Genomic DNA, 27,608 nt, shown 5'->3' with positions numbered 1-27,608 from the left:
AGTAAGGCAGAAACAGAATAATGTTATATGTACAGGACAGGTCACATCATTTTCTTTTGAAAGTTATTCTTAAAGTATTCGGAACAGAAAGAACTTGAGAGTAAAACAAATGTGGATGTGGGGAAAAGCCAAATATGAAAAAAACCCAAAGTCATCCATTCTTTCTAGTCTTTGAATTAATTCTTAAAATTATGAGCTTGAATCTCTCTATACACAACTATGTTAATGATAGATTGTGTTTGTTATATATAAAGGGCTTTCTCCACACATAGAATAATTATACTTGACTGTAGCTAAGTATACATGGGTGAAAATTCTATTTTGGTTTGTTTTGGAAGACTGCACAAAAAATAATGAATACTGATGAACTTGAGACTAAAATTCTGAACCTTAATGGTGACAAGCCCTTGGGGACGGGGCGGGGGGTCCTGCCTGCAAATCCCTACAGGCTGAATATTTTCAGCCTAAGGAACCATGCCAATCTTCAGCTACTACTTCACCTTGGAAACTGGTTTGGCTGAGAAAGCAGAATTTCCCCAAATCCAGAGCAGCCCGGCATCTCATGGTTTGTGTGGATAGTTGGGCAAGTACTTTACCCAAGGCTAAATGCTGAGGTATAAGCTCAGCTGGTGGCAGTAAATGCCAGATAACAGTGGTCAGCTGTGGTTCTTCTTTCTGGCATAGAGAAGGCAGAAGAGGAGTGAAACATTCACAGTTGACATGTGTACACAATGACTTAATCCATGCACTATGCTTCTCTCAGATTGGATAAGAATGAAAAACACCAAGAACCCCATCTGTTACCACTAAACACTGAATGGAGCTTCTATTCCAAAGCATTCATCTCCTGAGAGTTTACACATGTGCACACACACACATGTTCTCTACAGGTGTTGATCTTGCAGAGAAGTGGCCTGGCGGTTTCTCTAAGCCAGATCAGGCTTACAAGCCAAACTTTCCCCCTTGTGCTCTGCTTCCCACCTTGATGCTTTGCTTTCATTTTCTAAACAAACCAAACCAAACCAAACGCACTTCAGTGTCACTGCAAGCAACAAATGCAGGGCTATACCATCAAAGTGATCAGCTCTACTGTATGTTGCAGTTTACAGGAGATTTTCTTCCTTTGTAATGACCCAAATGGTAAGTATATGATAATAAGCAATGCCATTTTGTATATAGAGTGTTAAAGATATTATTAGAAATTATAGAACATTCACATATTGTTAGGATTAATTTTAAAATGGCTGAAACAGAGAGGATGTGCTTCACAGGGCTATTTTAAGACCAGAATCACATTGCTGAGTTTTGCTATAGACAGTTGCTGTGAAGCACAACATGATCACTCTATAATTATTTTTCCTTTTCCCCAATAGCTGCACAAGAATAGTTTTCCTCCCTTGTGAATAGCTACACTCAGATTTCCTGCTTATCATTATTTTCCAGGTTTCACTAGGAGTTGATACCACATATGGTCTTACTAAGAGACCAATGATAAGTCTTTTGTGGATAAATCTGCAGTTTGGCACCATAATTGAGCTCAGGATGCTGTGTTTGATTCCCCCCCCCCCCCCCCCCCGGTATGGAGAAAGGGGAAGAGATTACCAAAACTTCCTCTTAGGATGCGGAAATATATATTTTGAGGTACTGTAGTACTGCTAAGTAAGCAAATAGGCATAAATATCACAGCCTTCGCTGCCAATGATTGGAGGTCAGTGCAGCTCTTTAATTTGAATTGTAGACATGACATCTAAGTATATATCTATATAAAAACGAACTTTTGATGAAAATCCAAATTATAAAGTTTTACCCTCTTTCCTGGAGATGCAGTTCTTCTCTTTTACTTCTATATAATAAGACATAAGCTTCAAACATGGAGCTAGTCAAGTTAGTTGAAGGCATGTTTAAAAATCTATCCAACTAATCCACACCCTTTTACAAACAAGGATGGGAGGTTTCCACAGCTTTTATGGGAAAGAGGACTTAGAGGGGCATTGGAGATGGGGAAAGTGCCAGGCCTCAGCATGGACTTCAAGACAACAACAGAAGTGTAATACATCTACATGCTATGTATGAGATATGCATGGAGATGGTGCTAAAGTAGAACAGATTTTGAATTGAGATTGGGATATTTCATACTACTATTGTTCTGATAAATTATTAAATCACTAAATAAAGCAAGCCAGTCAATTTGGACTCCACATTATATACAATACTAGCGGTCCCCTACCACGCCTTGCTGTGGCCCAGTCCGGTGATCTGAAAAATAAAGTAATGAGAAAATGTTGATTTCTAATATATGTAATGTTTTTATGCTTGTGGGTAAACAGTATTTCTTGCTGTTTCTTTGTCAGTGTTGATGTGGAGATTGTCTGGTTTGCCTACTCTGGAACATGCAACGTATCATTGTCCTTCTTTAGGGGTCCCTTTCAAATCTTTGATACTGTGTGTGTGAATGGGTGGATGTCCCTTTGTCAAGAGGGCTTTGATTATGTTTTCTTGCCCTGGTGAAGGGAGTTGGACTGGATGGCCTTAAGGCAGCATTTCTCAACCTGGGAAGTCAAGTCCACGGGAGGGGGGTCACCAGGGGGTGTTGGAACGGTCACCAAAGACCACCAGAAAACACAGAGTTTTCTGTTGGTCATGGGGGTTCTGTGTGGGATGTTTGGCCCAATTCCATCATTGGTGGGGTTCAGAATGCTCTTTGATTGTAGGCGAACTATACATCCTAGTAACTACAACTCCCAAATGTCAAGGTCTATTTCCCCCAAACTCCATCTGTGTTCGTATTTGGGCATATGGAATATTTGTGCCAAGTTTGGTCCAGATCCATCATTGTTCGAGTCCACAGTGCTTTCTGGGTGTAGGTGAACTACAGCTCCCAAACTCAAGATCAATGCCCGCCAAGCCCTTCCAGTATTTTCTGTTGGTCATGGGAGTTCTGTGTGCCACGTTTGGTTCAATTCCATCATTGGTGGAGTCCAGAATGCTCTTTGATTGTAGGTGAACTATTAATCCCAGCAACTACAACTCCCAAATGACAAAATCATATTTTTTGAGTGATGGTCACTCTTTGTGTTGTGAGACGTTTTGTTGCCAAATTTGGTGTGATTTCGTTCATTGGTTCTTATGTTTTTAAGGTACTCATTATGCACAGAACATTTTATATATATAGATAACTTTTGTACCCATTGGGGTTTGGTTCCAGGAATACTTTTTTATACATCGACATGGTAAAATATATTTTGGGAATATTTTTAATCTAGGGGATGAATGAATCTATAGATTCAGAATCTATGAATATTGCAAAGTGGAGGGGGTGTTGTATCACTATCAATATATTTGTTTAGTTCCTTTATTTCTGGTGAATTTCTGTGAATTTTTTTTATTCTTATCAAACTGATTGATTCTATCAGGGTTGATGTTATTACTTAACCTGAACACAAGTTTAAGCAGAAATCATTATATTTTCCATAACTGCACTCAAGGATATACTGCCAGCTTTCACTGAAACAAGCCTGTTAGATGCATATCAAAAATAACATTAATGAGCTGCGAATGCCAAAATTACAGGAACTTATGAAATTGGTTAAACATAAAATACCATTAAACTGTTTACTGAGGCTTCACAGATATACTGCAGCTAATGAGCATTTCTGCTATTTAAATAAGCCTAAATTGAACACACATTACATGGATACATAATTAGTCATGGCAGTCAAGCACACACTGTGTCACTTTTAAAGCTTTATTTGAGGAATCTTTTCCATTTGATTTGTTTTGTTAATTAAAATATTTTCTGGTTTTCCAATATATCTTAATATTACAGGGAGGAGGGGTATTTTCCCAAAGGGATCTAAAATTGGTTGATGCTTTCTCATTTGTGTATAGTTGACAGAAATAGACAGTTTCAACTCTAGTGTCATCTTTTCCATTTTTTTCTTGTGTTATTTGGTAGCATTTGTGTGCTGTCATCCATTCTGAATGATTTGCTCTGATTGTATTGCTGTTGTCTATATGCCGTGTTGGCATCCTTTCATATCCTATTGTTATTCAAGTTGCCATTGCAATGGATTACAGGAGGGTTATATGTTTAGCATCAGAGCCCATTCTTCCATTCCTTCCCAGAATACTCTGATTACACAGGACATGTGAGACTGAGCATGAAGAGCCATAAGGGTCCACCAGAATCTGTATTTAGGGTGGTTCATTGTAGTTCAATATACTTTAATGATTGTAAAGGAAGATATATGTATGCTGCTAATCATTTATGAAAGCATACTATCATATATCTTATTATAATGTATATAGGTAAAAATAAAGCTTTCCCTGACATTAAATTTAATTGTGTCTGACTCGGGGGGGGGGGGGGCTGTTTCTCATCTCCATTTCTAAGCCGAAGAGCCAGCATGTGGCCAGCATGACTGCATGGAGGGCCGTTACCTCCCTCAGAAGTGGTACCTATTGATCCACTCACTTTTGCATGTTTTCAAACTGCTAGGCTGGCAGAAGCGAGGACTAACAGTGGAAGCTCATCCCGCTTCCCGGATTCGAACTGCCAACCTTTTGGTCAGCAGGTTCTGCAGCTCAATTTAACCCACTGCACCACCAGGGACCTATAATGTATATAAATCAGTATAATTTATATCTCATCTTTCTCCTCCAACTTTTAATTACTTTAATTAATAAGATTATTTTTTAAATTGTGAAACAAAATTGAATTATATTAAATTAATGAAACTGAGTTAAAAGCTATTAAAATACATTTCAAAATGTGAAATGTCCACCAATTGTAAGTTCCTTCGCAACCACTACTTATATAAAAAGTTTTTTTTTCTTTTCCTTAATTATACAAAATAACCGCCGCCGCCCCCCCACCCCCACACACACACACCCTCACATTTATGATCTGGAAAGTAGCAGTGGCCATTCATATTCTGGTCAAAGCACAGACCTTCACCCCTTTTTATTGTTTCAGCTGTTTGGCATTTATCTTACCAGCAAAGTTATTTCTGGAAATAGTATGAGAGAAAATCCATCTCTCCTGATTGGTCTTAATATGTGAATTCTTTCAAGGAAGTCAGAACATCATAGATGTTTTTCTTGCAACAATCCTGAAAAGAAAATACCAAGCCTACCTACTCAGATCATGAATTTGAACTTCAGTCTCTCTGGCATAAATGTATGTATTATAGCTAGCATGGTGTACTGGTTTGAGCATTGCCCTATGACTCTGGAGACTAGGGTTTAAGTCCCTGCTCACTCATGGAAATCTAGAAAACCATAAATTGCAAACAACACAAGTTTGAAGGTTAGTAACAATAACAGCCATAGGCAAGTGTATTGTAAAGGGAGAATCTTGTGTGTGTGTTTCTTTTGTGGGGGACTTAGTGTGTTCTTTTCCCTCTTATGACAAAATATAATATTCCTTGTATGGGCCCCTCCAGACAGGCTCTATATCCCAGGATCTGATCTCAGGTTTTCTGTTTATTCCAGATTATTTGGCAGTGTGTACTTAAATAATCAAGTTTAAAGCAAAAAACCTGGGATCAGATCCTGGTATATAGGGCCTGACTGGAAGGGTCATAAGTCACATCTGAAGAAAGGCATAACAAAAATGTGGTTAGTGAACTGACTAGACTTTTCCTGTTTAGTTATCCCATAAAGTGCTCCATTCAGAAATCTAGAAAATGATCTGAATTCTTGGGATTTTAGCCTTAGAAATATTAAATTAATTCAGCAGTCTTGGACTTAGATCCAACTTGAAGATAAATTTAGTCTTAACACTTAGAAAATTATTTCAGTGGACTTATCCAAATGCATGCTTTGTCTGTTTTATATGAGCCTCGGTAACTTTAACTCAGAGTAACTTTAAGGGAGACAAATAGCTTCTGATCCTGAAAGTGACACGGTACTTCCATGCTTAAAATTAGCTGCTAAAACATGCAAAACCGTGTCTTTTGCTGATATTTTTGTCTAAGTCATCAGTGTCTTATCTTAGTATCCAGGATTTCAGAATATTTTGTTCTTGGCATTATCAGTACCGGCAGCTCTATGTGATATTCATATTAATTTAGCAAAATAGTACTTTGTTGTCTGTATCAAAAATGAGATACAGGGTCTAATTATTACTTTTTCCTAATGTATTTTGAGATTATGAGAATCTAAATCATGTCTGTTCTTTCCCCACCTACTGTTACCCCTCACAATCAGTTCTTTTCTCAGGGTTTTCAATCACAGCAGTAGCCATGATCTAAAGAAATTATGCAAACACATAGTAAAAACTCTACTCAAATATTGTTTGCTTGGAAGAAACATGCATTTATTGCCCCATTTTCGCCATAACATATCTAAACTATGCTTCTTAGAGCAATGAAGAGCTTGTCAACACTGGCCAGAAACATGGACATCCAGATGATACTCAGGGTCTTCCAGTCTATAATCTGGGGTAAAGCTTGTATGGATATGAGAACAATCTGGCTGCAACATCTGTCACCCCATTGATCACTAGGGTTGATTCGGCTGATCTGGCTGGCTAGGTCGGTGTCCCCTTCCTCCCTCACCACTCCAAGTGTGTCCCTTCTGTGCACTCAGTGGAAGAGGATGACATCCCAGGTATAGAAGGAGTCAGGCATGTAGCTGGGGGGGGGGGGGGGCTTTGGGGGCTTCAGCCCCCCCCCCCCCGAAATTCTCATGATGGTCCACGAGAAGGCCTTACTGGTGCATTATTTAAACTGCTATGTTTATTAATATCATGATCTGATCACCATATTCAATATATCCCATATGCATGGGGATATTGGGGTAACAATACAAAAGGTTTGCTAGGGTAGACCCTCTTTCACTCAGACTCAACCCCCCGAATCAAACTCAGCCCCCCCCCAAATCAAAATCCTGGCTACGGGGCTGGAAGGAGTGTACCGAGGTCTCTAGTCTTTGATCTCGGGTATACAGTAGCTAAGCTCTGCATCCCAGGGTGGGTGGATAGCTGAGCCAGTTTTAATTAGAACTGGTCCACTGTCTATACAGACCAGTGCAGTCACCCACTTTTCCCTGCACTCTGTGATGCAGTGGAAGAGGGCTGGAACTTGGGCTGCTCTTTGCCACCATGGCAGCTGACCACAGAGCACTAGAAAGCTCCTAGGTATTGCTGGGAAACTTTGCTGCCATAAACAAAGGCACCCACATGACCAGGGAAAAGAAAGAGGGATGCTACAGTGACAAAGGATTGCCCAGTAAGGGTGAGTGTCCAGTGGGACTGAACTGAGTCTTGACTGGACAGTCTGGACTTCTGCTGCCATATTGGCAGGGGGAGGGGATGTAAACAGTTCCTAGAATCCAGAACTGTTCTGGAGTAGAAATACTCCAGTCTGGCCTCAGATTTTCAAGGGCATGTAGATGAGCCCATAAAGAGCCTTTGGTCAGCAATACAACAACAAAACCCCTTGGCAGTGAATAACATTATGAATCAGTATTGTGACTAGAATAGGCTCACTTATCGTTCTTAGTTCCCATCACCCCCAAAAGTTTCCATCGCCCCCAATTTTGCATTAAATTGTTATGTGAAACTCCCTCACTTCACTTGTCTGACCTTCTGCTGCTACAAAAAATAAAAACCTATTCTATTTTTTCACCCATTGATGTGAAAATGGATATTGGAAAATTATGAAAATCCAATTCCTTCCTATAATTATAGTTTTGCCTTTGCTGAGGGTTTCCCAAGGCAAAACACAGCTGCCTGTGCTCATCTCTTTTTTTAAAAAAATGCAGAACTCATCTTTGACACTGTTTTGTGACAACTGAGAAATACGCTAGCAGGTTTCTCTTTTACATATATGACAGCACAGCTACATCAGTTTAATTGACCTTAGCAATCTGCATCTGTGTGTGCTATGTCCCCAAGCGATGCTACCAAAAAAAAAAAAAAAAAAAAAAACTTAGCAAGAGGGTGAGAACCTGGGTGCTATGATGCAGTAATACCTATAGATATCATTCATTTTGATATAAGGTACCAAGACATGTGAAAGCAACCCCCCTTCCATTGCTTTCATTATAATGGGACAATACAAGGGACCTGCGATTTGAAACAAAAAAAAAAACATGTTATTCTGAATGTATAGCCATAAGAAAGTAAATGATATTATTTTGACATTAAGGTTATTTTTCCATAGAGAACAAATGAATAATCTTTAGTCTTATTGCCTATCTTTATATCTAAGTCTTATTGTTTACTGATTCTATTTCTTAGTTTTTAGTGCTTGTTTGGTCATTGCAAATAAGCTACTCTTTCTCTAAGGAGATGAAGGAGGCAATGTTTTCTCTCTCTCTTTCTCTCTATTCACCTCTTTATCAACAACAATTCTTTATTGATTAGTCAATTTTGACCATATCAAAACATGCAAAACATACAAAACATACACATACAGTAAAACCACATATGAACACAAGGCATCATGGCCTACTGGCCTGTCGACCCACTCCCAAATAATTGAGCAACTACAAGATTAAAACTTGATTAATTCCTTAAAATAGGGTTAGGGTGGGGGGCATGGGTAGGTAAAACTAGTGGCGTGTCCATATTAAGTTTTTAAGTTTGCGTGTTGTTGATGGCAGCAAGGTCGCCTCTCTCTGCTTCCATCTTCTCACGGATGGCCAGCGCTTTTTGGGTAAAAAGGGTCAATTTTAAAATAGAGTTTTTATCTGAACCCTGAAGAAGGATGCGCAATTTCTCCTTATTTTCTGAATAAGTATGGTTCTCCAGCAGAGGCTCTAGGTAGTAAGACCGGATCCTGTTGTAGTAGGGACATTTTAAGAAAAAATGTTCTGAGTCCTCCACTTCTGCATCTACCTCACGGCACCCACAGGTTCTCCTCGTGTAGGGGATATTCTGATGTCGTCCCAACTTGGACTTAATGTCGAGCTGCTCAAATCTAGCCCGGGTAAAAACTTTTCTAAGATAGAGTGGAAGTATAAAAGAGAGGTAAGGTTCCATGCCCACATTACATTTAAATTTGGCCAGGTATGGAGTGGCTCTAGCTTGCGCTATGTTCATTAGATCATTTTGTGCAGCAATGTCGCTTCTCGGCCTTTTGGCTAAGATCAAGTGTAGTACCTCTTTATCATTACTACTCCCTCTGAAAAATTTATTTATTTACTATATTTATATCCCGCCTTTCTCGACCCCAAAGGGGACTCAAGGTGACTTACAGCATAGTCAATAATTTAGTACCTTAAAACAATATATAATTAAATAAACATTTCAATTAAAAATTTTAAAAAACAAGTTTAGGTAAAGCTAAAGGTTTCCCCCTGACATTAAGTCTAATCATGCCCAACTCTGAGAGTTGGTGCTCATCTCCATTTCTAAGCTGAAGAGCCGGCATTGTCCGTAAACACCTCTAAGGTCATGTGGTTAGCATGACTGCATGGAGTGCCGTTACCTTCCCACTGGAGCGGTACCAATTGATCTACATTTGCATGTTTTCAGACTGCTAGATTGGCAGAAGCTGGGGCTAACAGCGGTAGAATCTGAAGCCAACCTCTCAATCAGATTTAGATTTTTCCCCTACTCTGTTACAGTTAGCCTGATGATATGAAACTCAGTCAGCTTTGTTTCTATTGCATTTATTACAAAGCTACCAGCATTCTTATCCTGTCTAAGATCTTGTCACATTGCAAGATCTCTCCTTCATGCATAGATATTAATTTTGATACATGTTGTTCTTAATGTAAATAATAGGCCTGGGTAACAACGGAAAAATTTGTTTCTAAAATCAATTTGTTTTTTGGGGTTTTTTGCGTTTCGATATTTAAAAGAATTCCAAAATTTTTCTTTTAAAAAGTTCGATATTTACGAAATTTCATAAATGTTAAAAAAAATTACAAAACATTAACGAAACAAATACAAAACAATAACGAATCGATTCGTTAATGGCGGACGCGACCGCGCAATACGCTAAAAAACCTCCAAATGGGACAGGGGGAACTTCTGAAGCTTCCCTCTCCCTCTGTTGTTGACTGTTGGTGTGATATTATAATTTTTTTCACTAATTAAACAAAAAAAACTATAAAACTTGCCCCAGACATGCGGAAATAATAACGAAACGACCTCAAACCAATAATGAAACGAATACATAACTAATCCGAAGCATTTACGAAATGAATTTAAAAATTCGTTTCGTTTTTAAGTTGCTCCAGAATGGTTCGTTATCGCTTCGTTATAAAAAAAATAACGAATTTTTAACGAATTACGAATTAGCGAAACGAAACCGCCCAGCCCTAGTAAATAATAATGATAATAATATCAACAACTTTATTTTTTGTATCCCTTCACCATCTCCTCAGAGGGACTTGGGGTGGCTTACATCGGGACCAGGCCTAACCAGATAGAGTTAAAAGATAACACAATAAAATACACATACCGCATCATAAAAACATAATTAAAAACATTATTCATCATACACCAACCAGTAGCCGAGCATAATGTACATATTTTGCACAGTTTTAATGAAGGTAGGTTTTTATGTATTTCAGGGATGTTTCTGTACAGAACAGCATTCTATCATGTTATCCCCTTACCTGCAGTTTGAACTGCAACAGTCTGAATATAGGTTTAGCACCTCTTCTGTTATTTGTGAGAACTAAGTCACAGTCTACATGATGTGTTGAAGAAAGTGATTGTTGTGACAATTCACTTCATGCTAAAGTTGCTATAAAAAGATACAAATATTTTTGGGGAGAAAGAAATGTATATTGTAATGGGGCATCTCAAAGCCTGGGAGAAAAATAAGATCTGACACAGAGGTGTGCTGTTTTGTGTTCTCGAAACTTTTGAAAGAATTGCGTCTCATTTTATGTTTACAATATCCATCATGTGTGTATTGGGTCAAATCACTGTAATATCTGAGATCAAAGAGTGTCTTCTCAACCTTGATTTTGGAAAATTACTTTTTAAAATTAATTTATTTCAGTCATTTTTCATAGTATTCCAAAAAAGTTAAATTTTAACTCTCTTTGTTCTTAAAAACAATCAGAATAATTAATTGTAAGAGTTAAAAAGACCCTACTCCTATAAGACTCTAGCTTGTCATACAAAACACTTTCTCCCTATGTTCACCTCAGTGTGACATCCACAACTGACCAAGAGGTAGCGAAATGGGGCTCAGCACAAGTCTACATTAGAAACTGTGATATTCCTTATATAGCATTACTTTCAGGTTCTGTCTCTGAGTTTTGTCCCAAATGTCATCACCATAAACTAGAACCTGGAACCTGAACTGCAGGACTGTTTTTTCCTTGAGGCCTCTTTCGATATTCAAAGTATTGTATTCCTAGTGCCAACTGTAGCAATACTGCAAGTCCCAAACAGTTTCTCCCAATGGCCGTGGCATCCAAGTCCTAAGTCACCCTTCATGTCTTGATAATTAGAATGTTGTGCAGGATGGCTTTATGGCACCTCTCCACAAGCAGCTGAAGTACTGATTTTGCAGTAGATCGGGACATTGGGAAATGTAGTCCTCTGGGCCATTTAATATCTGTATTATGGATTTTGGTCCTCTGGCAGACACAGTTTTTATGCTTCAAATGTCTGCATGCTCCTAAATCAGTGATCAAGGCAGCAAAGAGGAAGGAAAACTTTGCATAAAGCCTGTGACCATTGTTGTAGTGATCAACAGGTAAGATCTGAGGGATGAATATGGTATCATTTTTGATGAAGCATCATAAGGAAAGGTCAAACTCAATTTGACTTCACAAGTCAAGAAATACTTCTTTATTTTTTTTTATTTTCGCCTCTATTTCCTTTCTTAAACAAGACTCATTTGTCTTTATACCATCCCTTTAGCATTTTCTCTACATAGAACCCATTTCTGTTTCAAAGTGGAGGGATGCAGTTTTCTTCCTAGGATTTAAACTCATGAAAGTCAGTGTAGTAGTTTCATGGGAGCCAATGTTACTTTTTCTCCCCTCAGTACCTGAAGGTACAACCTGAGAGTTATTTATTTATTGTTATTTATTTGCCATATTTATATCCCACCCTTCTCACCCCGAAGGGGACTCAGAGCAGCCCACATCAAAGCACAATTTGATGTCATACACATATCTGCCAGATAAAACGTATACATTAAACAACCACTGAAACATTTCAACATTAACATTATTAAAAACACATAATCCAATATCGTAGTCGAGACCATTCCAGTTATCATTGCATCATTCCACATTCCCTTATTGCACACATAGATTAACCAAAAGCTTGGTCCCACATCCATATTTTTAGTTTTCTCCTAAAGGTCAGGAGGAAGGGGGCTCATCTGATGTCACTGGGAGAGTTCCACAACTGACCAGCCACCCCTCAGAAAGTCCTGTCACTCGTTTCCACCAACAGCATCTGTCAGGGAGGTGGGACTAAGCACAGGGCTTCCTCAGATGATCTTAATCTCTGAGATGGTTCATAGGAGGAGATAGGTTTAGACAGATAAGCTGGGCCTGAAATGTTTATGGCTTTATAGGCTAAAGTCAGCACTTTGAATTGTACTTGGTAGCAGACTGGCAGTCAGTGGAGCTGAGGTAACAGGAGAGTTGTGTGCTCCCTGTACGCCAGTGGTTCCCAACCTTTTTTTGACCAGGGACCACTTTGACCAGGGACCACTCTTCAACATTAGTACCAGAAGGGTTACAAATCAGTTTTTGGTCAACTTTAAATTCGATTTGGTTATTTGGAGTGCTGATTCAGAAAATTGCATTGGACCACATCAGCCCTAGTTTGTGATACAGAATATATCTGATAGTTGCCATCTGCTCGCCCACAGAAAACCATATTTAATAAGTCTTGGCACTATAAGAGGGTTTTGTGAGACCAGTCGTTCTCATTGCAATGGTGTAGTAATGGTGAGGCTGCAGACCATATTTTAGTTCTTGCGACCACTGGTGCTCCATGGACCACAGGTTGGAAACCACTGCTGTACACCAATATGGGCTACTTGAAGCTTCCGAACAGTCTTCAAAGGCAACCCCATGTAGAGTATGTTGTAATAATCTATTCAGGATGTAACAAGAACGTGAATTACCGTGGCCAAGTCTGACTTCATTCTATGCTATAAAATGAATGCAGTTTGACACCACTTTTACTGCTATAGTTCAGTGATATGGAATCATGGGTGTTGTTGTTTTACAATGAGGACTGGTGTCCCACCAAATCCCACAGCTCCATAACATTGAGCTATGGTAGTTAAAGTGGTGTCAAACTGCATTAAATCTACAGTGTATTCACCCTAAGTGGCAATTGCCTCCTTATTTATTTACCTGGGACCCAAGATGGTTCACAGTATGAAATTCAAACAAAATACAATTAAAAGAATATATAGTACAAAATTATTTAAAAAATAAATACACCATCATGGTAAAATACTTAATTATCTAAAACTAATTATCTAAAACTGGAAATTTGCAGCTCAGTCCTGCAAGTGCCTAGCTTTGCTTCAAGTGCTGTTTCAGTAACCAGCTGCTAATCTGTCTTCTGCTTTATCCTAATTTTCACCCACCACATGCTTCTTGTCTTTCAATACAGTAAAAGAAGCTCTGACTCCACTCAAGTTTAACAAATGGGGTCTTCCTGAAGTTGATCCAGAGACCATGCAAACAAGTGAGCCGTGGATTTTTGCAGGAGGTGACATTAGTGGACTTGCCAACACCACAGTAGAATCAGTGAATGATGGAAAACAAGCTTCCTGGTACATGCACAAATACATACAGGTTAGTTTTTCAAAATAGTTTTTTCTGACTTCACCTTGATTTACTTCACTTGCCAGGATAATCCTTCATGAATAACCTGACTGTAATCAAAGAACAGTGCAAACATAAGAGGATCCTATGTTTAGAAAGGTGAATGAGGCCTGACAGCAGAGTATTTAGGATTTTAATGGCCAGAGAAAGACTATTAAAAACTAGGAACTGCCTAGTAAAACTAAACTTTGACTAGGCATTCCAAAGAATTGGCCCAATGTTCCCTAAGTTCCGGCACTCTAGCATGGCCCTCCGCTCTACAATCCTCACATTTTAATTTCCAAGGACGTTATCTTCCCAGCCCTGCCTTACTGAATTTTGCACTTTCCCTTCGCTCTATCTAGAAATTTTGCACAAACTCAGAGCCCTCTGAACTCAGCACTTTTATTGCTCTGCATGGTATTGTTTTTATGATATGTTTTTATTTGGTTTTGTTTTGATTTTATCTTGTTGCGTTATGCTTTTAACTCTGTGCTCTCTGGGCTTGTCCCTTTGTAAGACGCCCCAAGTCCCTTCGGGGAGATGGAGTCGGGGTATAAAAATAAACTACTACTACTACTACTACTACTACTACTACTACCACCACCACTTTATTGTTATTATTATTATTATTACAGGGGGATCAAGTTATTGCTAAGTTTAAAATAGATGCTATGTGTCTTTATATATTTGGTGGTTTGAATGTAGTCTTTTTTTCTGTAAAAACAACTTTTACTCATAAATTCTAATTTCTACCCAAAGGGGACACAACTTAATGCATAATGCACTGCATAATACACCTCAGATAGGTAATTGGAAGAAAACACCTAATAAATATTAAAAACAGAGCACAGCACTGAACAGCATGGAATATTTGTTCTTTTTAAAAAGAATACTTTAAACATTTGTCACCGGAGGCAGAAATTATTTTGTGGGGGCTGTGACCATGCCAGCACTTTCTAAAATATAAATGGGAAAACAAGGGCACCAGAGCAAAGAAAACAGGCTATCTGTAGATAAAAGAAGGAGTCAGACAAGAGACCCCAGGAATAACACAAGAGGGTTCTTCCTGATGGACCCTCGTGTAGAAATGTAATACAAATAAAAAATGTATAAGGAACATGCTCATGTCAGTGAAGGAACAATTTCTTGGCTGGCGCTGAGAGGCTTGTATGGCTTGCTCTGTGCATGTTTTGCTACCTTGAATAATATGTCCTGTGGTGATGAACAAGTCAAAAGTCTGTTTGTGGAAAGTTATCATAAAAAGAAGGCCATTGATACAAAAAGAAGGAAGGAAGGTTGTTTAATCTTACGTTTTCTACTATGTAAGTGGAAAAGGAACAACACAGAAAAATGATATTAGGATATTGTGAGCACAGTATTAATGATTGGAAGAGAAAAGCATGCTTACTTTTTCTTCTACTCGGTACAGGTCTAAAAAGTGGTCCTGAAATCATATTAACTGTTCCAAATGAAAAGAAATGATATTTAACCCCAGAAATGACTTAACCATAACTCTATCTGTAGCAAATGGTTTATGAAAAAGTGGCAAGAAGACAACCTGAAAGAGATTCATATTAAAACCCATTTGAAGTTTTCAAAAGGTGCTTTTGGAGGCACAGCAATCTTGTAGCAAAATGTTCTTTGGTCTGATATGGCCAAAAATGTACATTTTTGGTTCTGTCATAAGATGTTATATATGGTACAAAGCCAGGCACACTCACTGACTGAAAACACAGTTCCCATGGTGAAGCATGTTGGTAGCAGCATCATGTGGAACTGCTTTTCACTGGCAGAACTGGGAAATTGGTCAGGATTGAAGGAAAGATGGGTCTAACCTATTTCAGACTACAAGGGACCAAGGAATGAGGCAGAAATTCACCTTCCAGCGGGATAGAGACCCTAAAAGCACACTCAGAGTAATGGTTTGTTGTTGTTTGTTCATTCAGTCACTTCTGACTCTTCGTGACCATGTGGACCAGCCCACGCCAGAGCTCCCTGTCGGCCGTCACCACCCCCAGCTCCATGGAAAGCCATGATTTTAACCCGAACACTGGCTTTTTGGAATTTGGGGCAGAGCATTTTTTTCCATTTTTAAGTCGTGATTTTAAACTGGTATCAGTCTTTTTTAATGTAGGGAGCTTTGGGCAGGGCAAGGGATCTCTTGGTTTTTGGATGTCGTTGTTTCTCTTGATTAAAAAAGGGTAATACTGACCTTGTGATGAATATAAGATGAATGTATTACCTGCTCCTAAGTTTTCACATTTGAGTGTGAGAGCCCTTCCACGCTGCTATATAGCACAGGGCCTTTCCACACAGTCCTATATCCCAGAATATCAAGGCAGAAAATCCCTCAATATCTGCTTTGAACTGGGTTATCTGAGTCCATATGCAGATAATGTGGGATTTGCTGCCTTGATATTCTGGGATATAGGGCTGTGTGACAGGGTCCCCAGAATATCAAGGCAGATAATCCACAGTATCTTCTTTGAACTGGATTATCTGAGTCCACACTGCCATTTAATCCAGTTCAATGTGGATTTTATGTACCTGTATGGAAGGGACTAGTGTGTGATTGTCAGGCAGAACCCAAAATGGGATTGGAGGCAATTTTCTACTCTTAAAGGGATGGTTACCCATGCTTTCCCCTCCCAATGTGATGTGGTTGTACGTCTTTAGTTGCAAATAGGCATTGAAAATGCAATTTTCAAAGACTTGCTTGCAGTGGGAAAACATGTGAAAATTACTTGTTAACTTCATTTGATAAGAAAAATAATGAAGAATCACATCCCTGCCATCTTTCTACTTCTATTTGATGGTGCCAAGGAAATGTTACAATGGCTGCTACCATAATCTAGCAGCAAGCTCCATGTCTTCTAAAGAAACAGTCCTATGCAAAGAATATTGCAATACCTCATTGAAAATATATCTATTGTAAGGTTGCAGTTGGCAGGCCTAATGAAGCTGGCCACAAGCACTCACAGACGTGACATTCAGCTAGCCTACAGAGACAGAATTGGACAGATGATTTACATGCTGTGCACCTGTTTGTTGAGGATGAATACAATTCCCAAATGGGTAGATTGTTTAACTAAATTCCTAAACATGAGTAGGCCCCAGCCTACAGGATGTCTGGACTGGCTAGGTTCAGCTTTGGTTTACTTGCCCTCGTCAGCTAATAACACCAAGGCATTGCTTCAGCTGACTGTAACTCCAAATGCCATCATCTACAAATGGAAACATTTCATTCTGCTTAGTAGATATGAGACATCAATAAGTCTTCTGTGATACTCTCTGAGACTGGCACAATAGTGCTGCATTTGAACTTTGTTTCAGCAACCTTGAACTGAATGTATCAAGCATCTTTAAATATATATCCAAATACAGGATTCTGCCCAGTATCTCCCTAACCTCATCCCACTGACTTCATAGGAGGAACAGTTTTAAACATAGGATCTACATTGTCAGTCAGCACTCAGAAGCTGGAATTGATCCCAGTAAGCCTGTTTAAGAGGAATACTAAACAGTTCCCCACACATTATGATAATTGCAAAGTCTGGAGTCAGCCATTGTAACCACAAAGACTGAAGCTACTCAAGCAAACCTTACTTTTATGTTGAATATTTCATTCTCTTACCCAAATCTTACTCCGAGGAGATTAGTTTTTCCATGTGCTGCAGTCTCTTTTTGAAGTATTTTGCAGGACGAGTGACAGAATTGCATATCTGACTTATAGAATTTGCTTGGGACACATCTTCACATTTGATGGTGGCTACCCTGGCAAACATATAGCAAATGCCTCTGCTAAATGTGGGATGAATCAGCCACTTGATTCTAAGTACACCACTTTTTCTTTGATAAATGCTTTGCTGGACCTGGATCCGCACAATAAAGCACATGGTTCCACTGAAATTGGAATATACTAGAAGCACTGGAGGAAATCCGACAATTCATAGCTTGTCACTTGGAATTTTAGATCAAGCAGGCTTAATATTAGAGTGTTTCTGTTACCCTTTGCAGGCTTTGAGGGAGCTTATTCGACCTTACCATCTCACCATGAAGCTAATGGGAAAAGCCTTGCAGCAATCTTCACAGGAAAGTTTCCAAATGTCAAGTGTCATCTTTCCAGCTGCTAGATGAATGGGTAGCCACGAGGCATTTATTTGGGTGTGCGATCTCAGTAAAATCTGGTTGCCGTGGTGGCAATTACTATAATTTGGCTATTGCTTCACCAGTATTTGGACCACTTACAATTTGAGCCATTGGAAACAGCATTATTTGAGGACAGTTGTAATTTAGAGGCAGGTCAAGGCTTCAAAGCATTTTCTTCTTGTATTGCTCTTAATCTTTTTTTCCACATCTACATGTGCAACTTTCCTCTATATTGCTCTGACTATTGAAGCCTCTATGATAATATATTATAGGCATTCACAAACACATACATATATATGCATACAGAAAGCAAAGCGTAACACTCTTGAGTATGCAGGATTATGATCATCCAGCCATCTTCAAGTTTTCACATTATGATTTTAGTTTATGATGTGCTGTTAGGATATATTTGCTATATGGCAGTACAAAAAACATAGGTTATTTCTGGAAAATATTACCAATGACCACCAGTTGAATATTTCACTGATCAATAGGATTGATATTTGAGAAAGGGCTAGATAGTTTATTCCCTAAACAAATACCGTCATATGTCTCATCTGATAAAAATCAGTCCTAATTAAAAAAAAAAAAGCCTTTTAGCTTAGGTTTTGGATTTTTCTGTTGGCTCTGGAATTTCATTTCACCATTTTTATTTTTACAGTTTAAGAAGAAAATAGTCTGAAATAAGTTACTTTTGTCCCAGAAATTTGGCCTTCTTTTTTTCCAGCACAAAATGTGCTTACCTGGATCACTAATGATTTGGGACATCACCCTTGCCTCTCATCCTAAGGCAGGGTGTTTTTGTTTTCTGACAGCTTGATGTGAACACATCTGTATTGCTGCCCTTAAGCTTCCTGTGAAGGGTCTGGGGAAGTACTGCTATGTCAGACACACTGTAGTGAACTATTGCCCTTAGAACATTGCTTGTGTTCAGAATCTGGGATCTCAGACAATATGGTTGATATCACGTAGCATCTTTGGAGGAAGGGCACTAACTTCAGCTACAAAATGAAATTGTTGGGCAAACGTGGCCAGATAACATATGTTGAATTTCCAGAACTATTCTTCATATAGTAGTAAAAGAGAACCATATTTATTTTGTTTACATTCCAGTATGTCTCTGCAACATATATGCATGGAAAGATTCATTTCAGCACCTCTCCTATGCCCGTACTGCTCTGATTCAAGGAGATCTTTGAAGGAGTTCTGTCGATAGTGAGTGGGGAAAAAAAATCATTTTTTAAAATAAAGACAATCAACATGGTCTTTCATATCCTCGGTGTATAACAATTGAGAAGTCTTAACCCCCCCCCCCCCGCCAAAAAAAAACAACCCATGGCCAGTCTCTTTGACCACATATTAAAGAACAGTTTTCTTTTAAAGGAAAGTATACCTGAAAAAAAACATGATTTTATTTCTAGACCAATCATAAAGGATGAGCAGGTTAATCAAAATTGGCAGTAAGGGACATAATTTGGGGGATTTTTTTTCAGATTTAGTGTGTAGGAGGAGATGTCCCCTCAGCTGTGGAAGTTTCCAACCGTCCTGTGGACACAGATTTGGGAACTGGTTTATACAAAAGAGTCAATATGATGAAGTGATGAAAGCATTCTCCTACAACAATGGAGACAAGAGTTCAAAACACTTTTGCTCTGGAAACCTAGACTAAGAGGAAGTAGAGGCAAACACCTTCTGAACAAATATTGACAAGAAAGCCCCATGAAAGGTTTGCCTTAGGGTTATAATAAGCCCGAAGCAACACAAAGAAATACGGTAACACCAGTATATTACAAATAGACTATTTTGGAAATTGTGAGCATAGATGTGATCTCTCGCTGACCTAGGACATTTCTCTGAACACCTCGACATTTCTTTTTGGAGTGAAGCAGTTATTTCACATCAGTAGGATCTCCACATCTGACTCTGGACAGAATTCAGCAGCCCCTCTAATACTATATGCTCTGCATTCTGTTATATTTTGAGATGGAAACTACAAAACACCATCACGAAAACATAGATAAACAGCATTAAAGAATATAATTACAAAATGAAAATAGTGTTTTCATCATTATGGAAACATATGTGGAATGGTGCTGAAAGTAGTATTACAAATACAGCAGGGCAATAAAAATACCAAAATTACATCAGAAAAAGAGCGTGACAACATTACAAAGGATGTAAATACAGAGTAAACAAAGTTTATAACAATATGTAAACAAGCAAAGTCACATTTAAGCCTTCCATGGATAAACATGTTTTCTTACAAGCTGTAAATTGTGGCATTCTATCTAGTTTTGCATATATTCCTATTCATTTCTTACTTGCATTGATCTCTGACTGATAGCTGTTGCTCATCAGAGTAGGTAGCACTGGAGCATATGGACAAATGGTCTGATTCTTCTCTTTCATCTATTCCCCAGCTGTGACTTTTTCACTCCCTTTCTTTTGTTCCCTCCATAACCATCATACTGTTTTGGTGTCCCTGCTTGGGCCCTCACTAACTCCTTTGAACTAATATGAACTAATATGCTATTGATCCCAGTTCCATTTCGACCTCAAACATTAGCCATATGCTGGTGAGCTGTGATAACAAATAACTATTTTTTCCATATGCCAGCTTTCAGCATTTTCTTTCTTAAAGTATTCACAAACAGGAAGCTAATAAATTAACTTTGGGAATGTTTCTTTCCAGTTCTGAAATTCTGCATATTTTATTTATCTGTTTTAAGACAGTAAGATATTTGGACACTTAACAAATAATATTGCGGCCAGATACGCAGCTGGTACATATAAGCTCCCATTGAGAATTCACCTTTGTATAGTTTTTGGGGCACTTGCTTAGCTTTACATTACATAAAAATGTTCTTTCTTTTTGTCACTCAGAAAATAAATAATGTACGAGCTTTTATATCTGGCTTGCCAGAAGTTTTCTTCTTCTTCTTATATGCAGTGCCACCTCTTTCAAATATTTCAGAGATAATATGAACATAAGTTATTGAAGGGGAAAATGATATTAATTTCTATCAAAATGTACCAGTTTGCTTATTGTGCTTCCATAAGGTGAATAAGTGCATTTCTTAGAAAACATTCTTCTGCCACTTGAAAAATCTGGAGCCAGAGCATAATGTACTGCAATACAATACAATTTTAATTTGAATAGCAGCTTTCACAGAAAATGTATTCCTGACTGACTGTAAATAATGCAATTATGGAATTATATAATAAATAATAGATGAGGGAAAGCAATGCAAGTACAGTAGGAAAGAATAGAAATCTTTCAGGGTGGGACTCAAATAGGAAGTGGGTCGATGAGGTATAGGTAGGGGAAATTTTATTGCTGATATCAGAAGCTATTGAAGAAAGAAGAATACTAAAGGAATGTTCAAGCGGTTTTTAAAAAAAATGTAGGAGGCAAATTTACCCAGAAAATCATTTAGTTTATTAGTAAGAACAATAAGCAAAAAAGCTGAGGAAAATAGTTAAAACTGCAGTGTAAACTTGTTCTATCATAACTCTCATAAGTCCTAGGGGAGAATGGTGAAATGGTAGGATATGTTGTATACTGTACCACATGAAGGTGACAAACCACCATTGAAATGCATGATCTTTGGTGATGCTCCCTATCACACAATGTCATGTACAACCCGTTGCTGGTCTGTCTCCTCCTTGTAGTAAGCTGCCTCCTGCTAGCAATGGGAAAACTTGCCAATAACTGCAAATCTCAACTCATTCCCATTCCCTATGTGATAAAGCCATACCACCTGCCAGCACGGAAGTTACATCAAGGGGTGGGATTCTACTCATTCCCGTTCTCCGTTGCTATTCCCTAGGCAGTATTATTTTTAATTTTAAGTATTATTTTATTTTTAAAAATAACTCTAGTTGGAATTGCAATTTTTCTTTTAAAATTATTTTTTGTAAAAAAAACCCCATGGTACAGCAGTAAGGCATTGTTATGATGTCATGCAAAAATAGGAATGTGGGACCATAGATCAGTGAATTGGTGCAGTTGTGTGGATGTAGAGACATGCAACAGCGCCAGGCAGTATATTGCTTCTATCGGTCATTGTGTGACTGCTGTGAAATAGTGGCTTTGTATTAGAAGCTTAAACCTCTCAGAAGTTTGGAACAGTTGTACCTGTGCTGAGCAAAAAAAGTATCTAGGCAAGCAACTCTTAGGACAGTGGTTCTCAACCTGTAGATCACAGGCATTTTGGCCTACAACTCGCATAAATCCCAACCAGTTTACCAACTGTTAGGATTTCTGGGAGTTGAAGGCCAAAACATCTGGGGACCCACAGGTTGAGAACCACTGTCTTAGAAGAAGGATCTCCTCTCTGAAATAACCAAATAAGCTCTGAACTTTTCTAGTACTCATTTCCTAAGGAGGAGACAAGCCAGGCTGGAATGAAGTGAAAATCCATCTATTGCTGAAATCCTAAGCAATAGTGCTTTACATTGCCACTTTTGTGATAAAATAATAAATTGATAAAACCATTTAAGTAATTCTGAAGCTTTTAGACCTCCAAATATTTGAATGAAATAATCAATATTCTGATGACAACAGTTATGGTTGTTCTCCTAAATATGGCAAATAAATAAATAAAGACAGCCCAACATTTGAAGGTCGAGTATTTATTTATTTATTTATTTATTTATTTGCTATGTTTATATCCTGCACTTCTCAATCCCGAAGGGGACTCACACTGGCAGACATAAAGGCACAGTTCAATGTCATACATTACATACAATACATATCCAGCAAATAAAAACATATACATTAAAACATCTCCTAAAAACATATAAACATTAAAATTATTAAAATCACATAATCCAATATTGTAGTCCAGTAGCGTTCTACTCCAGAATTAGAAAAATGTGGCTATCGTATTATTGTTCAATTGTTCTTTTAATGGATGTGTACCACCCTTCATTCGTTAAGGTATAAAGAAAATCAGTGCAATATAGTGGTTCAATTGTTAGAGTGGGAGATCATAGTTCAAATCCATGGTTCATGCTCTCTTGAGAGCTGTAAAATAATTAGTCTCACTTTTCCTGTGTTTCTCTGGCTTTCAGCTACATACCCATTTGATCCTGAGTTGTATATCAGTTTTTGCTTTCCATATCGCTACTCATATTTTCGCATATTGTTGAATTCATCCCACATGGTCCCAAATGTTTGCCAATTTTTCAAACGTGTGCTTTTTTAACCATTCACATTTTTAAATTATGAATGAGTTTGGTTACATATTGTATTTCTCTAAACTACACTGTGAGCCATGTGTGTGAATTTCTGGGGCAAAGTGCCTTTTGACTTTCGGTGTGTCTTGGGATCTGTGAAATTGATTTTTTCATTGGAAATCTCAGCTAGGATGAAATTTGTTTCCGTCACTGCATCTTTTAGAGTTCTAACAAGCTTCTCAGGAAATCAGCCAATAAGGAATATGAATAGTTTGTGGTGCCTAGGTATGACTGCTTTTCTTCAAGGAGGCTTCCAAAATAATTGAGACTGCTATTGTGGGTAATGTCATAGTTCTCTTTTTGGAACTCCAGGATTGTGGTACATCAGTTGCTGTTCCTTCACCTGGTTTTCGGGTCTGGTGGAAGAGACTGTCAGAGATCTTGGTATCTTTCTTTGAAACCCTGAAAGTTTCAATAGATGCCTAAGGAAGTCTTAATTCTAATTATGGCAAATTATCAGAGTTCAGTAATGTTTGCAAGGAATAGAAAATTCTTATCACAATAATGATACATCTAATTTGCAAGAACTGTTTCAAAGTCACTGCCTTGGGCATTAGGCAGCTGTCCATGGTAAGGAGGAAATAAAATACCCTTGGAAATTGAACCCTTTTATATATCACTGTCTACTCCAACAGAATTGCTGGAAAGGAAGTTCAAGGTGCTTCAGATGGACGAAATTGAAAAAAAAAAACAGAACAGGAAAGTCTGCATGCGCATTACATGAAGCAACACAACAGTGTCAGAAAGCATAAAAAATCACCTTGCCCTGTTTGCCAGTTGAGTATTTTCCTGTGGGGAATTACGCCAGAGGTCTCTTTTATACCCATTGTATTCTCAGATCACTTTTAAACAAATACTTCAAGAATGAAGACCACAAGGAGAATTCTTCATTCCCATACTACATAATGTAGTTATTTTTGTTGCTGGTGGTAGTGGTTATAAGAAGCCAGGATAAAAAAACGATATGTATGCATTCCCTCCTTCGGCCTGTTTATCTTTATGAATTAATTGGATACATTGCTGAATGCAAATTCTTACACACGAGTGTTAGATTTATACTTGTATGCACTATTTCATTTCCTATTCAGTTTTTTTTTTTGCTCTTGTTTGTTTTGTGTTATTAAGAATCCTGGAATCTTGCCAGCCTTTCATCATACAGATTAATTCTTATAGGAGCCTCTGATGGAATTCAATTTGCTTGAAAATATTCTGTTGTAGAATAAAATAACCCTGGATTTTTTTTAACTTTGAGTTTAAGTAGGGGAAAAGAAAAAACAACAACATTGAAAAAAAATTTAAGGGAATAAAATATTTTTTTACAGGGACAAAATCTATTTACAGCAGATTGTGAGGGTAAAAGGCTGATGTGACTTTTATCCAGCCTTGGAGGGTGAAGCTGGTCCTGATAGTCACTGAGTCTTTTTGAACCCTGGCTGTTACTATTCTGTGCTAATCTAATAGCCATTCCCTTCAAGGCTTAGTGCTGAGGAAATGTGTGCAGCAGGGGGATATTGCTTTATGGGTCCAGTTGCAGTTGAGAAACTTGTGTGTATGATATGAGGAGTCTTGGTTCCTATAATGGTGTAGGAAGAAAAGTAAGTGATAAAACTAGAGAAAAGAAGGAGAAGCTTGTTTCTGGAGTAACATAGTTTGCTGTAACATCCAGAAAATCAAACAGCTTTTGTCTCACTAACTGCTTCACAGCCTGTCATATAAAGTAGGTATGGGCAAATTCCAACCCGTGGGCCAAATCTGCGTCACTCACAGAACACACACACTGCTCCCTCCAGCTCTCCCAGTTCCAGCAATAGCAAGGCAGGGCAGTGAGGGAAGGCAGGCTGCAGAGCGGCTGATGGAGGGGTAGGAAAGCGGGGAAGGAAGAGGAGAGGAGGCCAGGGTGAGAGCAAGCACTGCCACAGCTCCTTTGCATTCCTTAGCTCTCATCTCCCTCCCTCCCTCCCTCCCTTATGATCTCTCTCCACCTTCCCTCCTGCCTCGCACTCTCTCGCTTCCTCCTTTCTCTTCTGCCTCCCATTCTCTCACTCTCCGTCCTGCCTTGTTCTCTCTCACTTCCTCCCTTTTGCTTCATGCTCTCTTGCAAACAAGGCCATCAGAGCCCTCCCAATAAGTGACCATCCAATCCCTGCTAAAAGATCTGAGAGTTGTAGTTTGGTGAGGCACTTGCACTCTTGAGCAGAGAAGGCTAAAGGCCTTGAAAAATGACAACTCCAAGGATTCCATAGCCTTGAGCCAGGGCAGTTAAAGTGGAGGCCAAACACATGAATTCTCTACCCCTGCCTCCCATACCAACCCCCTTCTCCACACCCAATTTGTGCCCCCTTCCTTCCCGGCCTGTTCCATCTGTCAAATTTTAAAGTGAAATGCGGTCCCAATGTGAAAAACATTGCCTATACCTGATATAAAGAGAAAAGATGGGGTTTCACCATTTGCAGCAAAGTACTGTTTCCTATTTCATCTGACTATGGGAAACAGTGCTTTGTGATCACTCGCAAACCAGGCTGTCCTGAGTTAGTATCCTAGGTAATGACTTTTTTCTGCAGGCAGGCATTTGGAGAAGGATAAGGGGCACATTCATTGGTGGGGAGATTGTAGTAGTGATTTTGGGGGCATTGGATGTTTTATAATGCATTTTAATTATATTTTAAACTGCATTTTTAACTGAACACATGCAACACTGAGTAATTTTTAAATTTTTGTATTTGCTTTGTTTTAAATTGATCAAAGTGTGTGTCTGTTAGCCGCCTTGAGTCCCCTCTGGGAGGAAGGCAGAGTAAAAATAAAGTTAGCAAGTATATAAATAGCTTGTCAATGAACATATTCAAACAAAAATGAGAAACTGAAATTTATGACAGATGTTTCCATCTAGTAACTGAATCCTCGCCATCACACACAGAAAGGGAAAGGAAAGAATGCAGAAGTCTGAGAGATGTGTACATGAGTTAGCTATTATTTATCATTGTAACTTTTCTAAAGTATAGCCTGCTAAAATGATAAAAAAAAGTCTGTTGGGGGTTGTAACTAGTTACTCTATTATGGTAAGAGACCACAGACCTTTTGAGACCTAAGTATAATCTAAATATTAAAATGTGAAGTATTGGTATATTTAGAAAGAAATACAGAGCTATTGTCATGATTTTGATAAAGGCAGTTGCATACTCTTTCTTAACCTGGCTTCTTTTAGGGATTTTGTGATGCTAAAATAAATTGATTCTCATGTTATGCAGTCTGAAATTTGTTTGGAAGAATGGTAGGATATAAATGACACAATAATTTGTTGTTGTTTGTTTCTACAGTCTTTAGATGATGTTGCAGTTCCTGATGTTCCCCAGCTGCCTCTCTTCTACACGCCCATCGACTTAGTGGACATCAGTGTAGAAATGGCTGGGCTCAAGTTTCCAAACCCTTTTGGCCTGGCTAGTGCCACCCCAACAACAAGTTCACCCATGATCCGGAGAGCATTTGAAGCTGGATGGGGATTTGCACTGACCAAAACATTTTCCCTGGATAAGGTAATATTTTCCCCACCCCATTTGTAAGATTAAAATAACTTCTCAGTGTTGCCTTGCCTTTTCATAGCAGATTAATAAAACAATGCTGTTAGACCACCTCAAAACCTTTTAATAAGAGACCATTTTCAAATTCACAGCATTCATGTCAAATGTTGTGCTTCCAAATACGATGGCTCTTCAGGATCCACAATGATTTGGTTCTAGGATCTCCTGTGGATACCAAAATCTCTGAATTCTTGTGTCCCATATTATCTAATGATGTAATGAAATTGTGTTCCTTATATAAAATTGCAAACAACTGCAGGGGCTGCAGATCTGTGAAGTGATGGGGAGTAGGTTATATAAACACACGAGTGTAATGCTTTGCACATGGAAAAATCAAGGTTTGCTTTTTTGGATCCCCCCCCCCCCCCCAAAAAAAATGTTTTTTGAACCATAAGGTTAATCCATCTATACTGATGACCTTCTTTCTAGAGTTACAGGAATACAGTGTGCTATCTAAGTGCAGTATGCCCATTTTATAAAATTAAACACTGATGTCAGTGGTAACTTTATCACACTCATGCAGATAGATCTTTTTCTTGATTGGCTTAAAGCTTCAACTCTGTATGAACTGCCAACTTTGTCTTAACATTTCACTGTGGGTAGGAAAAGGTAAGGCAGATTATCCGACTTCTTATTAGGTTTTCCCTTGTGTGGAGAATGACTCCTTGTGTGGAGAATGACTTCACCAGCTCCAAACTCCCAACAGAACATGTGATACTTGTGAGAAGTAAATGAGAGTATAGTTTGATTAACTTACAGAGAGCATTAAACTGAAGTCAAAAGAAGGGATTTTTTTTTGTCATGTCAGGAGTGACTCCTGGTGAGAGAGAATTGGCCATCTGCAAGGACGTTGCCCAGGGGACGCCTGGATGATTTGATGTT

General features: G+C 38.5%; 1 protein-coding gene and 1 pseudogene across 1 annotated transcript in view; both read left to right on the top strand.

The window, feature by feature from the left end:
* Positions 1-27,608, top strand: part of DPYD (dihydropyrimidine dehydrogenase) — a 594,355-nt gene that overhangs the window by 303,537 nt on the left and 263,210 nt on the right. The window contains exons 12-13 of the mRNA XM_060773944.2: positions 13,565-13,749; positions 26,466-26,681. Of these exons, the coding sequence (XP_060629927.2) occupies positions 13,565-13,749; positions 26,466-26,681 (401 nt within the window). The remainder of the gene's footprint in view (positions 1-13,564; positions 13,750-26,465; positions 26,682-27,608) is intronic.
* LOC137097033 (U2 spliceosomal RNA) lies at positions 9,071-9,231 on the top strand (annotated as a pseudogene).

This window comes from Anolis sagrei, chromosome 4 (genome assembly GCF_037176765.1).
Source record: "Anolis sagrei isolate rAnoSag1 chromosome 4, rAnoSag1.mat, whole genome shotgun sequence".
Taxonomy (NCBI): Eukaryota; Metazoa; Chordata; class Lepidosauria; order Squamata; family Dactyloidae; genus Anolis; species Anolis sagrei.
Note: the sequence above shows the minus strand (reverse complement) of the source record. Positions and strands in the feature narration are given on the sequence as shown.